This window comes from Solanum pennellii, chromosome 6 (genome assembly GCF_001406875.1).
Source record: "Solanum pennellii chromosome 6, SPENNV200".
NCBI classification, from domain to species: Eukaryota; Viridiplantae; Streptophyta; class Magnoliopsida; order Solanales; family Solanaceae; genus Solanum; species Solanum pennellii.
In genome coordinates, this window is record NC_028642.1 from 14,136,228 (window position 1) to 14,154,347 (window position 18,120).

The 18,120-nt window shown below is 34.3% G+C and overlaps 1 protein-coding gene across 1 annotated transcript; it reads right to left on the minus strand.

Annotated features, from left to right (window-relative positions):
• Positions 1–16,593: 16,593 nt before the first annotated feature.
• On the minus strand, positions 16,594–17,616 carry LOC114077604. Its single transcript, XM_027917911.1, has 2 exons — positions 17,517–17,616; positions 16,594–17,462 (listed from the first exon to the last, which is right to left on the minus strand). The coding sequence occupies exons 1-2, from the start codon at positions 17,614–17,616 to the stop codon at positions 16,594–16,596; spliced, it is 969 nt and encodes a 322-aa protein (XP_027773712.1).
• Between the last annotated feature and the right edge of the window lie 504 nt (positions 17,617–18,120).

Genomic DNA, 18,120 nt, shown 5'->3' on the forward strand with positions numbered 1-18,120 from the left:
GAGGTATGTGAAGCTTATTGATACGTGGTTTATTCCAACTGTCACATCTCGAAAACACACCGTAGAAATTAGGATCAATCTCCGATTGCAACCAGCGTACTTGACGTTTCGGAGGTCTTGTACAAGACCTTATATATCATTCATCGCATAACATAATGAAAAGTAGTGCGGAAATAAAAATTTTCACAAAACATATCATAGTCTTTAAAAATCTCTTTCATATAAAGTCATAGAAAATACTAAGTCTCAATCTCATCAAACTTAATAACACGAGGATACTTGGGACACGACCCATATACAATACTAATATCAAAATATTTAGTCTATCACAATATTTCTAATAGAAAACATAAGACATATACGCCCTCAGATCAAATGAGGACACACTTCAACTTCTATTGAACGACGCTACGGTCCAAGTCGTACTTCCAAAATTCTCCTTAAATACCAACAATTATAGAGATAGACAACAACAAGGAGTTAGTACAACCACATGTACTAAATATGGCATAATGCATAAAAATCATGAAAACGAACATTTATTAGAAATATGCATCTTTTATTTAAAAATCATATTATAATTATAAGAACAACATTTAACAACTTATAAAAACATAAGCTAACATTTAGCCAATTATTCCCATTTTTGAGTTCATTTTACAATAAGCTACATTCTTTGTACAGTGAAGTAATTCACTGTTACTGTGACGTGCTTCGCCTTCCTTCTAAGCACTTCTTAACGCGTAGTCTTCTCACTAAAAGCTATCCTAAGACCCACTTAAGCAACACAAACAGAAACAGCCCATACAACCTCCCTATGTACACCTAAATGACCCTCAAGAACAATTATAATAAGTCAAATACACATTTACAAGCCATCAAGTTATCAACACATAGATAATATGACATTTCCTCATGAAAGGCTATCAAAAGAATTACTTAAGTAGATCAAGAAGATAATATCCATGATTGACCTTTTCAAGACTACCTATATAATCCTTAAGACTTCCTAGGTTTGGATCATGTCCACATAACAAACATCTTCCCTAACTAGAGTCATTCTTAAGACTCATCTAGGTAAGATTTAAAGTGGCCATTCCTATACCCCCTTCACATATTAACTAGACAACCCTTAACTACTCTAGATAAGTACTTATTCCATTAACATACTTTCTTACTTAACTTGAGTTGTTACATTCAATAGTTCATTTAGGATACATTCCACACATAAAGGACATTCATGTAATGGTCTTGAACAAGACCTAGGGACTCTAACTAAAACCATCAAATCCTATTGCGCAATGCCTAGATAGCGTCCTATTCTACCACCTGAACTTAATAAAACTTTTATAATGCTAGTAAGTATCCCACATAAGGAGAATAGGCACTAAGCGACATAGACCATGATAGCTAGACATGGAATCGGGACGTCTAACCTACTCCGATGAGGGTGTTCTACTTGCCAATGGTAGAACTTAGACACATCCCATGTAGGCTCATGGTTAAGGAATATGAAGGGAATGCTTTGTAATCTAGTCTCATTCTAACCAAGAACTACTTCCCTTACCATACTCACTCGGTGCTAGACTTCTTTATCATCGAGTAATTCACACTGAAGGTTCACATAAAAAGGTTCATAACCTCACATTTACCCTACCAAAGAGGTCCTCTTAAGGTTACCTTACAATGGCAGCGAGAATCTCATCATGACATTCCTAAGGATTAATATGATTCTGTTCCAGCCAAATAACCTTGAGTCTATCATTCCTTTATGTTGATGGATACTATTACGACTTACGACTTTAACATTCATAACATTACAACTAGGTTCAAGGTTTCACATAAAAGACCTCTTAACTTCATTTAAGGTCACATGTCATTCATACATTCAAGACTAGGATATTTAACATCCTAATTAAAGATATCACATATTCATAATCATATATACATCAAGTAAGGGACACAAGTCAACAAAGACAAGACACCACATACTTCACTTTAACTCATAAATACATGCCATTCTAGAAACACATAAATATAACCATATCATCATCAAGTCATCCTATAATCTACAATAACATCATCAATGTGCCAACATAGACTTATATAGTCTATTAGAAATAACAATGACTCAACTCTAAGACTATACACACAAGGTCAAATTCATTGTTTAGCATGATCACCTAACTAGAATTGATAGAAGAAAACATATATGAGTTCACATTGATTAAAATGTAGATAAATATCATCATAATACACATAATTAAGTACACAAATAGACATATAACTTACAAGTAGTGCCGACAAGGCCATAATCATCATATTGCATAAAGTAATTCCGACAAGACCACTTCAATTTTCAAGTAAAATACATAACACTGCCACAATAAGTGGACCATACAAATTACAATATATTTGAATTATAAAAAACAACAAAATAAAGTAATTAGGGCAGCGTACCACCACTCCATCCTCAACACCTCAATTCGATGCTAAATCATCCAATTTAATATCATAAGGCCCTTACCAATGGCCATGAACATCAATTCAACATAAAACTATAATAATCAATGAACTAGGTTAATTCAATATAAATTAATCAATATAATACAATTTATATATCAATTAAATACAATTATTAAATCATTAGGTGGCCCATAGAAATCTACAACATAATTCATATACAATAGGTCAATATCAAGTAACCCATAACTTAGTCAAAAACTAGGGTTCATTCTATTCATGGGTTCATAGGTAATTTAGGTTAAAATAAACAATACAATATCAATTAAATCATTATTCCATATTTAGAAATAATTAATGCAAGAAACCAAGGTAGAATCATGAATTTCGGACAATTCAACTTGAAAAGTTTAGAAAACTTCTTGATAATTGGGGATCCTTTATGAATAGAGTTTAAAGGATCAACATCCATACCTTTATTAATGTAAATCTTCACTTTGATGAAGAATATCCACTCAATATATCACACCAAGCTCTTCCTTGATTTTTGACTTCAATGGAGTCTTAAGGAATTTCTAAGGGATTTCAAGTTTTGATTTAGAAGAATGAAGTCTTCAATGTGTTTAAGACTTATATACACACATAATATACCCAAAAGACCCCTTAACCGCAAAACCTTCTATTTGTAAGTGGGGTGAAATTACAACTTAACCCCTCAACATAATAGTGAACATGCGCATAACACAGCTTCATAGACGGAAGGGCCATCGATGGCCCGTCCCTTGACCAACGGACAGTCTTGTTTGACCGTGGTCTGGGACTGAGGCTGGTATTTGGAATATTATCTCCATGAATAACTCCCAATAGATGAGCCACAACAACAGGGCGTCGACTAACCCAGTGGGCGTCGATTGCCAACCGTTTGTTGTGCTGTGTTTGGTAGTCTTTGGAATCACTTTGGGTCCTTCCTCAAGGACCCTTGGATGGTCCTTGGGGATGTTTGCCCGATCGTTTCCAATCCAAACATGAACTTATACTATTTTAGAACCTTTAACATGAATCTCATTCAAAAACCGTAAAACTCGATGAAACATGCTTAGACACACAAGGTCGTTTCAAGGCACATCTTTCAAATGTCATGGACGTTTGACCTCCAAACTCCACGAAACTTTACACACTTCCTATATATACTATAATAGCTCATTTAAGGACCTTATAACCTCATTAATCGCACATAAACACATAAAACCACATATGACGCACCTAGGTGAGTTAGTCGTCGAACGTCTTGGTCGTCCCTTGATGTTTGACTTCCAATGCCCCTAAACTCCTAGACACTACCTCAATATTACATATTGGACCTATTTAATACCTTAGACCATAAATTACATGTTAGTATATAGTTCACCTATGTCATTTTTGGGGTCTTACATTCTCCCCCACTTGGACAACATTCGTCCTCGAATAACATTTGCCACTCTCCAAACATTTCCAAGAATAGACATTTGACTATAATCTCATGACCATACCATATAACACATAACCTAGAAGAAAATATCAATTTCACATAGTCAGTTTATTCACAACACAACAAGAAACTAGAAGACAATCCTATAGCTCATTATGCTACAAACTCACATGCTTCATTCCAAGTAGTAAAAATTCATTTTATAATAAATATTATACTCATAAACATCATTTATAACAACATTAAAATAATTTTATTCCAAATAATCAATTACTCAATTTCTCAAAAACATATCTGCGAGCAGTTTTCTAAGCTACAGTGATTTTGAGCAATTTTTTTTTTTTAAAATGCAAATTTATGCAATTCATGATATGAACATGCTAGTATACAAGGTAACATCATATAACACATCTTACAAAATAATCATGGTTTCATAAAATACACAATGCAAGTAGTTAATGAAATTCAATTTCAACAAAACTTCTGAAACACCATGCACATGCAACATGCTTCTATATCATTATATCTCATCTACTAACCATTCTCCCCCACTTAGAAGGAACTCATATCACTAAAAGAAATTCAAGGACTACCCTCATCATCATCACCATTCTCATTCGGCTTTGATCCTCTAGTCCGGAGTGCATAGACACGCCTCTGTGTTGGAGCATCATCCTTTGGAGCACTAGGAGTAACATGCTTAACCTATCTTCCTCAAGAAGAAATCATAGGACAACCTCACCTTATGTCCTTCCTTACCAGAACCATTCTTTCCACAAGTGACACATGTCGGTTTGACATTTAGAGAACCACCTCGTCCCTCCAATTTAGACTTAACACTCTTAGGTTCTTCTTGACCTTGGGACCTCTTCTTAAACCTAGGTTTCCCTTGATATGTAGCACCACTCCTTTTCAAGCTTCTATCCGTTCTCCTAAATTTAGACTCTTCAATTGAGTGTGCATACACCATGAGTCTAGTTAGGGTCATATCATCATGTATCATAGCGGTATGACATTCCTCCTTCACTAAGCCGGATACACCCATCACAAAATGACTCATTTCATCCCTTGGATTAGACACAAGAGAAGGGGCATAACTGGAAAACATAGTGAACTTCAAAAAGTATTCCTCAACACTCATATTGCCTTGTTTAAGATTTCTAAACTCCTCCACCTTAACTTCCCTCTTCTCACGGGAAAGTACTTCATAGAAAAAGCTTTTTTAAATTCCTCACATTCAATAGGACCCGATTCCTCTGACCTATTAAACTTCCATTGAGTGTACCATATTTTAGAAACATCCCTCAATTGGTACGAAGCCAACTCTGCCGTCTCCTTAGATGTAACTCCCATAGAATTCAACACCTTATACACCCCATCTAGGAACTCTTGAGGGTCCTCTCAAAATATAGAGCCAAGAAAAATAAGAGTATTCATCCTCAAGAAATCTCTTAACCTAGATGTCATAGTGCTCTCCACAACATTTACCCTAGGCACCATATTCAAATTTACTTAAGTAGTCATGGCTAGGGCAAAAGCAAGCAAAGACTCTCTAATAGCCCTATTACTCAACTATGGGACATCATCACCTAACCCACATTAGGGAATTGATCACTCTGAGCACCTTTCTCAACTTCCTCAACTTGAGGAGGAATCTCCTCTTGCACCTCATTCTCCTCAACTCTCCTAGACGGTGTCCTCCTCGTATTAATCTTCTTAGAAAACAAGGAAAAACATAAGAAAAGTGTACTCATAACTTTTACTCTATGGCACGACATAGGAGTAAAAAAGAAGGGAAACTTTATCACTATAGCCTCTCCCACATAGATGTGTCACGACTCACACCGATGGTCAATACTCTACTAGACGTGACTTGTTGAGACTTTTTGATTCCTAATACTACTTTCACAACATATGCTCTGATACGAAGATTGTCACATCCCGAAACCAAGCCTTAGAAGTTAGGGGCAATCTCTAATAGCAACCAGCGTACTTGACCTCTCGGAGGTCTTATACAAGACCTTACATATCATTCATCGCATAAACATAGTGAAAAACAGTACGGAATTGAAACTTTTCACAATACATATCATAGTCTTTAAAAATCTCTTTCATATAAAGTCATAGGAAATACTAAGTCTCAATCTCATCAAACTTAATTACACGGGGATACTTCGGACACATCTCATACACAATACTAATATAGAAATACTTAGTCTATTACAATATATCTAACAAAAAGCATAAAAGACATATATGACCTCGGGTCAAATGAGGAAACACTTCAACTTCTCTTTAACGATGCTACGGTCCAATTCTTCCTTTCCAAATGCACCTCACCTTTCAATACCAATAGAGATAGATAAAAGCATGGAGTTAGTGCAACCACATGTACTAAGTATCGTATAATGCATAATAATCATGAAAACAGACATTTATAAGAAATATGCATGTTTTCATTTAAAAATAATTTTATAATCATAAGAACAACATTTAACAACTTAGAAACACATAAGATAACATTTATCCAATTATTCACATTTTCGAGCTCACTTTACAGTAAGATACTTCCATTGTACAGTGAAGTAATTCACTGTTACAGTGAAGTGCTTCTTCTTCCTTCTAAATACTTCTTAACGTGTAGTCTTCTTACTAAAAGCTATCCTAAGACCTACTTAAGCAACACAAATATAGACCCCCATACAACCTCCCTAAGAATACCTAAATGACCCTCAAGAACACTTATATTAAGTCAAATACACATTTACAAGACATCAAAGTATCAATACATAGATAGTATGACATTTCCTCTTCAAAGTCTATCAAAAGACTTATTTAAGTAGATCAAGAAGATGATATCCAATATTGTCCTCTTCAAGACTACTTAAATAATTCTTAAGACTTCCTAAGTTTGGATGATGTCCACAAAATCTATATCTTCCCTAACTAGAGTAATTCTTAAGACTGATCTAGGTAAGATACAATGTGACCATTCATATGCCCCCTTCACATCTTAACTAGAAAACCCTTAACTACTATAGATAAGTACTTATTCCATAAACATACTTTCTTACTTAACTTCAGTCTTTAAATTCATTAGTTCATTTAGGAGACATTCCACACATAAAGGACATTCATGTAATGGTCTTGAACAAGACCTAGGGACTCTGACTAACACCTTCAAAGCCTATTGTGCAATGTCTAGATAGCGTCCCATACCACAATCTAAACTTCATAGAAGTTCTCTAATGCTAGTACGTATCCCACATGATGAGAATAGGCAATAACATACATTGACCATGATAGCTATACATGGAATCTTGTGTTCTAACCTACTACGATGAGGGTGTTCTACTTGAAAATGGTAAAGTTTAGACACATCCCATGTAGGCACATGGTTAAGGAATATGAAGGGCATGCTTTGTAATCTAGTCTCATTATTCACTAGAACTACTTCCCTTATCATACTCACTCAGTTCTAGCCTTCTTTATCATAGATTAATTCACACTTAAGGTTCACACAAAAAGGTTCCATAAAAAGTTAATAACCCAATCACATTTACCCTACCAAAAAGGTCCTCTTAAGACTACCTTCCAATGGCGAAAAGAAGCTCATGATGACTTTCCTTAGGATTAATATGATTTTGTTCCTTCCAATTAACCTTAATTTAATCATTCCATTACTTTGAAGGATACCGTTACGAGTTACGACTTCAACATTTATAAGATTACCACTAGGTTCAAGGTTTCACAAAAAAGACCCATTTAACTTCACTTAAGTTCACATGTCACTCATACATTCAAGACTACGAGATGTAACATTCTAAGTCAACAAATCACATATTCATAATCATATATACATAAAGTAATGGACACAAGTAAACCAAGATAAGACACCACATACTTCAACTTTACTCATAATACATGCCATTCTAGAACAGATAAATATAACCATATCATCTTCAAGTAAGCCTATACACTATCATAACATCATCAATGTGATCAACATAGACTTATATAGTCAATTATAAATAACCAAGACTCAACCCTAAGACTATACAAACAAGGTCAAAGTCATAGTCTAGCATGATCACCTAAGTAGCATTGATAGAACAACATATATATGCTTTCACATTGCTTAACATTTAGATTGATATCATCATACTTCACATAATAAACAACAAAAATATCCATATTACTTTCAAGTAGTGTTGAGAAGTTCATGATCATCATATTGCATAAAGTAACGCCGACAAGGCCACATCAATTTTCAAGTAAAACACATAACACCGCCACCATAAGTGGACCATACAAATCACAATAGAATTAGAGTATAAAAACATCAAAATAAAGGAAATAGGTAAGCGTACAACAGTTGCATCCTCAACACCTCAATTCGATGCTAAATCATCCAATTCAATATCATAAGGCCCTTACCAATGGCCATGAACATCAATTCAACATAAAAACTATAATAATCAATGACTAGGTACATTCAATGTAAATTAATAAATAAACAACCTAGATATCACTTGAATACAATTATTACCTCATTAGGTAGCCCATATAAATCTACACCATCATTCATATACAATAGGTCAATATCAAGTAACCCATAACTTAGTCAAAAACTAGGTTTCATCAAATTAATGGGTTCATAGGTAATTTATGTCAAAATCATCAATAAAATATCAATTAAAATATTATTCAATGTTTATAAAGCAATAATGCAAGAACCCATGATAGAATTATGAAATTTGGAAAATTCAACTTGAAAACTTTAGATAACATCATTAGAATTGGGGCTCCTTGATGAAGAGAGTTTCAAGGATCAAAATACATACCTTTATGAGATAATTATTTACTTTGATGAACAATCTCCACTCAATTCATCAGACAAAGATCTTTGTTGACTTTTGACTTCAAAGAGTCAGAAGGAATTTGTAAGGGATTTGGGGGTTTGATTTAGAAGTATGAAGTCATCAATGTGTTTAAGACTTATATACGCACTTAAAATACCCAAAAGACCCCTTTGGAACCACCAAACCTTGTATTTGCAAGTAATGTGAAATTACAACTTTCCCCTTCAACATAACAGTGAACCTGCGCGTAACACAACTTCACAGACGGAAGGTCCATCGACAGCCCATCCCTTGACTAACGGACCATCCTATTGGTCCGTGGTCTGGGACTGAGGCTTGTTTTTGGCCTCTCCTCTCCCACTACTAAATCCCAATCGAGGATGCACCACCAACGGGGAGTCGACTGACCCACTGGGCGTCGATTGCCAGCCATTGGTTTGGCTGTCTTTGGCAGTCTTGGACATCACTTTGGGTCCATCCTCAAGGACCCTTGGGTGGTCCTTGGGGATTTTTGCCTTGATGTTTCCAACCCAAACATGCCCGTATACGAGTTTTGAACCTCAAACATGAATTTCATCAAAAACTAAGACATAAAACTCGACGAAACATGGTTAGACATACAAGGTCGTTTCAAGGCACATCTTTCGAATGTCATGGACGTTCTTAGACGTTTTACCTCCAAACTCAATGAAACTTGACACACTGCCTACATATGATATAATAACTCAATTAAGGACCTTATAAGATCATCAATCACACATAAAATCACATATGAGGCACCTAGATGACTTAGTTTTCGAACGTCTTGGTCGTCACTTGACTTTTGACTTTTAATCCACCTAAACTCCTAGACACTGACTCAATACCATATATTAGACCTATTTAGGATCTTATAAAATCAATATCAACATGTTAGGATATAGTTCACCTATGTCATTTTCGGGGTCTTACACCAACCATGGAGTCCTCATAGAAATCCTTCAATTGTGAATTCCAAATACCCCAATCTAGCAAGGGTTGTGATTGCATTGTGGGTAGGGGTTGATTATGAACCCAATGTAGCTGATAGCATTCAATTATATTTGAATTATGTTTGTGTAATTATTATATTATTATTTCATTTGAGTTCATTGATAAACCCTATTATAAGTTGATAAAGGTGATCATTGTGGGTTTAGGCCATTGTAGGCAAGGTTGAATGTTCTAAATTAATCTTCCTATTTAAATTATACTGAATATTAATTGATCTTATTTAGGATAATATAAACATGTATTAACATATACTTGATTGAATATGAATTATCTTGGCTTATAATGTTAGAATTTTACCTATATGATCAATTAAGACATGAATCACCGAGTTATGAGAGATGTGATCAAATCACCATGGAATCGTGGTGTAAAGAAGTGATTACGAAACAAACTATAGATTATGAATTGTGATAATGATGGCTAAGGATTTAGGGTAAGGCTAATGTTATTACTTAGTGATGCTAAGGCTTTGAGAGTAAAGGCTAAAAGAGAATATAACTCCAATATGTTTGATTTTGGTTAACGACCTTTACTAACCTAACCTAATTAACGAATCAGCTGAACATGGATTGAGTGTTAAGCAAGGGTTAACAAGTAACCTTGGGGTGTATTCTTGTCAACAAATGAATATTGTAAATGAGAGGGAGTGTCACACAATATAGGGTCACACTCCATGAAGAAAGAAGAGCCACACCTAGTTGATGTGAGGACTATCCAAGTTAAAGGGGGGAACTCTTACATCGTAATTTGTGGATCTTCCCAAAGTTAGGTCTCATGAGGTGAGATCCTTCACCTAGTTGAGTTAAGGTTTGTAATGGAGATCTCCATATCTAATGAACTAAGACACACTTAAAAGGCATCTTATAGTGTTTAAAGCATAATGAACTTATATTTACTTAAGGAAGTAACTCATAGAGTTCACGAGTGTATTACCAAATTACACTACTAAAAAAACGCCAAAAAGAGACCTAGAAAAGAGACCTCAACAAGGTCTCTTTTCGGGAAAAAGAGACCGAAAAAGAGACCTCAACGGTAGGTCAGTAAAATGCAAGTCACTTTTTTAAAGACACCTCATGAGGTCGCCAAACTGAGACCTCACGAGGTCACCAACAAATTGTCACATTTTTTTATAAAAAAAAGAGCCCTAATGAGGTCACTATTGTATTGTTTAATTTAATTTTATATTTTTTATATAGAGACCTCATGAGGTCACCATTTTATTATATTATTTAATTTTATATATTAATAAAGAGACCTCATTAGGTTTCTAAGATATTATTTAATTTAATTTTATATTTTTTATATAGAGACCTCATGAGGTCACCATTTTATTATATTATTTAATTTTATATATTAATAAAGAGACCTCATTAGGTTTCTAAGATATTATTTAATTTAATTTTATATTATTTTAAAGGAGATACCTCATGGGGTCTTTTTCTGCATTTATTTTTTAGCGACCTCGTGAGGTCTCTATAATGAAATGTATGGAAAATTTAATGCAAACAAGAGACCTCATGTGGTCTTTATAATGAAATATCTGGAAATATTAATGCAAAAAAGAGACCTCATGAGGTCTCTTTTCTGCATTTATAAAATGGAAAATGTTAAATAGAGACCTCATGAGGTCTCTATGATGAAATATCTGGAAAGAAAATTAATGGCAAAAAGAGACCTCATGAGGTCTCTTTTTTCTGGAAAAAAACTGGCAACTAATTGTTATCTCTGCGGCTTCTCATCACCTGTCATTTTAATTCAGTACCCAAATCAAGCTCAAAGAGCTTCCAAAAATCAATTGAAGCAATACATTTACTAAATATTCTCTTATCAACTTAATTGCAACTCACTTCAACATAATTATATATTAAACAAAAACCATGATATCCATAAGTTATATAATAGATTGCAACGTTATCATGTATTCACAAAACAAAAAATTCCCATCACAAACTTATAAAGTTAACAAAATGATCCATAAGTTAACTATCACAAGTCTAAACTTCACTAATGTGGTAGTGTGTTTGCCACATAATCATTACTTTCTTCATCACTACTAGACTCATGTGTCATATTTCTTTGTTGACCATACATTGGATATTGAGTAGCTTGAGATTGAGGAGGTCGAGGAGGGAAAGTGACATCACCGGAACAAGGGGGAATCCCTCCTGAATCAAGTAATGCATCGAATTGAGCCTTAAGACCCGCAAACTGTAATTCCAACCGCCTTTCCCTAGCCCGTGATTCTTCGGCTTGGCTAGATATCTCAACAATCTTTTCCTCCATAGCCAAATTTTCTTCATCGATTCATCATGATTTGAACTATTTAGGCCTTCAAACTCAGAAGAAAATTCACGAAAGGTTTTATGCGGCATTCCATATGCATACCCATATCTACTCGGCCCACAAGTCAAGTCTAACCAAACTCACTCATCCTGCTCTTGAGTAAGTGGCATACCTCGATTTTCTTCCGGCAGAGTTTGTTGTAAATCCTCCATAGCTTGAAGATATCGATTCTAAATTGAATGTTATCATATGAGAATACAAATTTAGAAAATAAGTAATTATTTTTTAAAATTAGAGTCTAACATAGGTCACTTCAGCTCGCGGTTCAACCCACACGTCTGGATCTTCAGGATTTTTCTTCTTTCTAATGTGTGTTGCCTTAAATGCCTCATCTTGAGTTACCGGTCTTCCTAGTTCCTTTTCCTACATAAAATAATAAAGTTATAATCAAGAGTAATTAAATATTAATACATAAAATATATAAACACAAAGAAAAATGATACAAACCAATTTTCTCCTCACACTTCCTTGACTTTGAGCCCCACTTGTGTGTAGAGAACCACCCTTAGCAGATGATCTTGCCTTTTTACCGATCTCACTCATGTGATTAAATCTTGGATCATATTTCCAATGCACAAGTAATTTTGCCCAATCCTCCGGTAGAACCTAGCTAGGTTTGTTATTATCTCTACGAGATTTATTAAAAAAACTAGCAAGAGTATGCGTAGCTTTCTTGTGAAAGTTTGCACAAATTTTGGCCTCATGTTCCGGACGGCAAACACATTTTTTCTACAATCAAAGCATAAATTATTTTATTTGATAAGTATTAATGAAGACAAGTATTTTAATAGTGTTAAACAAATAAATTCGAACATACCCTGAACTCCAAAAATATTTGTCTCTTGAGATTTCTAGGGAACTTGCCCCATGTAGGATAAGCATCTCTATAGAGTTCTTTGATTGCCTGAGAAATTATCCCCACAACATCATCTGGATTGAAACTGTAATACAAAGTTTTAAAAGTTACAAGTTAAAACAAAGACAATTAAATCATATAATAATAAACATACCATATTTTTTAAAAAAAAATTATGTGTAGACTTCAGGCTCAATGACAAGTCTATTATGCATGTCCCTCATGCCAACTTGTGTATTGTCATGACCAGGTGTATCTGACTGATTTTTGGTAGGAGTTTTAGGCTCAAAACTATTACCTTGTATGCGAAGACTCAACAACATAAGTTGTGAAGTAGATGATGATGATGGCTGTGAGTCTGCAGGGTTGTGAGTATTAGTGCGAGAGACACTAGACGTTGTTCAATTATCCTCTGGAGGCAAAAAACTGTATCCATATGGGGTATTATTCCCTTATGTGGTCATCATCAAAGGTACCTGAGGGGGCGGCTGAGTATATTCCAGTGGTGGATGCATATAGGTCGAAAGAGGATTAATATGTGGAGGCACGGTCGGCCTAGAATAGCAATGTGGCAGAGTGTCTTTTTGTGGGAGAGATGTTGTGTTGTCTGATCTTATATGTATACCTGTTTGTTGTCTACTAACCATACCTTCTTTATTTCTTTTCTTTTTAGGGCCATTATCAATATCTTTATTCTTACATTTACCTGTCATCTAATTAGTAACAAAAACATTCAAGTCAAAGGTTGTTAGATATTGAAGATATGAGAGACAAACATCATCCAGTAGCTTATCTAGCAGTTCATCACTTTTTAAATTAAAATAAAGCCACAACCACAAGTAAAAAATAATATGGAAAACAAAATCCAACAAAAGGCACACGAGAACATATGATTTTGAACTTATTGAAATTAAAACAAGATGCACACGAGGATAGATTAATAAATTACTCTCTGTATCATTAATAAATCTATAAATCACTCAATACGGAGATATAATGGTAATTACTAACCCTCCTCGTCCTCGTCCTCATCCTCGTCCTCATTCTCATCCTCATCCTCATCGTCGTCCTCATATTCATCTTCATCCTCATCATCACTCTCATACTCATCCTCATGAAATGTTGCATTTGCCCCTTCATTTGTTATTTCTTCCATATCAACCTCTTCTAATATGTGTTTAGCATGCTCTAAATCATGTTCTAGTTCAATATCGACGGTGTGGTGAACAGTTGATGAATCATCATTTTGGTATGCAACATCCAACACGTTTTCAACTTCCACACGGCCCATGGGTTTGGTTTTAATAACCACCCACCAATCAGCTTTATCTGGACGCAAGGGATAAGGAACATAGTACACTTGATTAACAATTTGTGCAATAATAAAAGGATCATAAGCTTCATATTCTCTTGTGTGCTTTACTTCAATGATATTACATTGTTTGATTTCTCTCGTACCTATTTTTGGGGTTGGATCAAACCACTTGCATATAAACAATATGATATTTTTTTGTAGGCCAACCGGAATACTCCATTTCCAAAACCTCCTTGAGTACCCCATAATAATCAACTCCATCTAGATTTCCATCACCACCTTTTACCCAAACTCCACTATTGTTAGTTTTTTTATATTTGGAGTATTCTTCAGTAGTGAATTTAAAACCATTAACAACATACTTATTCATTGAATAAGTCTTGATGGGTCCCCAAGAAATGTCCTTCAAAAATTGGTCAAATTGACCATTTTTTGTGTCATAAATCTATAAATATTTAAAAAGTAAGAAATTAGCATCAAATAAATATAAATTTATTTAATAATAATAGTATTATTAAAATATTATAAGGCTTACGTAATCTTGAAACCACTTTGAGAAATGCTCAAATACTCTTTCATTGCCATATAAATGCACAAAGTAACTGTCAAAGAAGATGGATATTGAGTTAAATGTTTTTTTTTGTAATTACATATTTTAGTGGGAAAAAAAACTTACTCAACAAATGGTTTAACTTGTGGGCAATTCAATAAGACATGTTTAGATGCAGACTGCAACTCAATGGCACTAAGATTCCTCCTTGTGCATTTTTTTGAACCTTTGCCTGTTTGATTCAAGATTGATAGTGGCTTCATAGTCTCACCACCATCGTCATGGCAATTGGGTCTATTTTGAAAGCATGACACAATTTTTTTAAAGTAATTAGAACCAAAATTAGTTATCTCCCTACCAAGATGGAATTGAACCATTGAGCCTTCAACTCAATGATTTTGTTCATGCCCCGTTTAGACATTCCAATAGTCCTACATTATACATTGTTATCATTGATTTAAACAACATATTAATATAAAAATATTAATACATAAATATTTACCTCTCAAAAGGATACATCCATCTATATTGAACCGGACCTCCGAGGCGTGCTTCATGCACTAGATGTACAGGAAGATGCTCCATCACATCGAAAAATCCAGGTGGAAGAATCTTCTCCAACTTATTCATAATTACAGGAATATTCTGATCCATCTGAACTAGGTTGTCTTCCCTTAACGTTTTAGAACACAAGTCCTTGAAAAATAAACTGATTTCAGTCATAGGTTTCCAAATTCTATCAGGCAAGCCACGAAATGCAACGGGGAGTAATGTTTCCATGAAGACATGACAATCATGACTTTTCATACAATATAACTTTCCATGCTCCATATCAACACATTTTCCTAAATTTGAAGCATGTCCAGCAGGCATCTTAAGTTGCTCGACCCATTCACAAATTTTACGCTTTTGATCCCTTGTAAATGAATAACTAGCCTTAGGCTTGAAGAAGTTGTTGTTCTGTTTCTCTTGCAACCACAACTCTTTTCGCCTGCAATATTCAGGTAAGTCCATTCTAGCTTTAACACTATCTTTTGTCTTGCCAGTGACATCCATTACTGTGTTAAATAAATTATCAATGTAATTTTTTTCAATATGCATGACATCAATATTATGTCGAAGAAGATTGTCTTTCCAATACGTTAACTCCCAGATTATGCTTTGTTTTGTCCAGTTATGTGCAACACCATATCCATCAAATTTGTAAGGTTGTTCTTTTGCGACCTTTGGAAAGCTTTGAACCCTCTCCCAAACTTGTTCTCCAGTAAATATTGGAGGAGGATAACCTTGTTCAACATAATTCTTTCTGAATGCATTTTTTATACTCCTAAACTCATGATCCATTAGCAAGAACTGTCGATGACAGTCAAACCAAGAATTTTTACGACCATGTTTCAAAGTGAATGATTAGTATTTTCCATACAATAAGGACAAGCTAACTTTCCCGTTGTCATCCACCCTGACAACATTCCATATGCTGGAAAATCATTAATAGTCAACATTAAGGCAGCCCGCAAATTAAAATTCTGCTTAAGAGACACATCAAATGTTTCAACCCCTTGAACCCCAATTGTTTCAACTCATCAATCAAAGGTTGCAAGTATACACCAATCAAAACTTTTGGATTCCGTGGGCCAGGAATGACACAATTGAGAAATATATATGGACTGGTCATACACATCTCAGGTGGAAGATTATATGGTGTTACACAGGCCAACAAGAATATGGTGCAGCAGAAACAGAATGTGGCGTGAATCCAACTGAACATAAACCCAATCTAATGTTACGTGGTTCAGTTGTAAATTGTGGATATGTTCTATCAAAATGCTTCCAAGACTCTCCATCGGATGGATTACACATAACTCCAGGTGGTCTTCTATGTTCATGGTGCCATCTCATATGAGGAGCAAATCTATTAGACTCATACAACCTCTTTAACCTTGGTATAAGAGGTAAGTAATGCATCGCCTTAATTGGAACTTTCTTCCCACTAGCTGTCTGCTTATAACGACATTTTCCACAAATCTTACACGATTCTAGATCAATATCATCCTTATAGTATAACATGCAACCATTTTCACAACAATGAATTCTCATCGATGACATTCCTAACTTTGATACCAACCTCTTTGCCTTACAGAAATTATCAGGTATCTCTAGATTTGGGTCAACTAAATCATGAATAAGGTCAATCACAGAGTCCATTGCCCCTTGAGGAACATTCCAATCTGATTTGATACTTAATAATCTAACCGCAATAGACAATTGTGAGTGTGGACTCCCCTCATATAAAGGCCGACTAGCAGATTCCAAATGTTCAAAGAAAATTTTACATTCAGCATTAGGAGCTTCTTCACCTTGATTAGCAAAATCAAAATAAGAATGCACACTAAAAGAATCTTGAACCATGTCATCAATTCTATAATTTTGTGCATTAGAATTCACAGTGCTACTACTTTCACCAGGAACATAATGTTGGAATACATCAAAGTTATTATCAATTTCTCCATGACTAGTCCACACAATGTATTCTTTTTTAAACCCATTTCGATAGATATGAAGCTTAACAACATCTGGTTTTTCATAACTCAAACATTGACATTTATTTCAAGGACACTTAATCATACCACTACGTTGAAAAGTATCTAATGTTTTTGCATACTCCACAAAACCAATGACACCTTCTACAAATTCAGGTCTTAGCCCCATTCGACCAAAATTAGTCATATTATACATCCAACTACGATCCATCTACATAAGAATCATATATTAAATTTGTCAAGCACTACATTATGTAATAATTTACTGAAAACAAATTTTAACAAATTTAACTTATCAAATAACTTAACAAATTTCCAAGTTTAATTAGTTTAGTTTTACGTTAATACTAACACGATAGTTACAAATTTAACTTATTACCAAACTTAACAAATTTCTAAGTATAATTAGTATAGTTTTAACTAAATTCTAATACTATAGTAACAAGTTTAACTTATTAACCAACTTAACAAATTTCTAAATCTAATTAGTTTAGTTTTAACTTAATTCAAACACTATAGTCACAACTTTAAATTATTAACCAACTTAACAAAATTTTAAGTCTAATTAGTTTAGTTTTGACTTAATTCCAACACTATAGTAACCAATGTAACTTAATAACCAACTTAACAACCTTCTAATTCTAATTAGTTTATTTTTAACTTAATTTCTTATACTATTGTAACAAGTTTA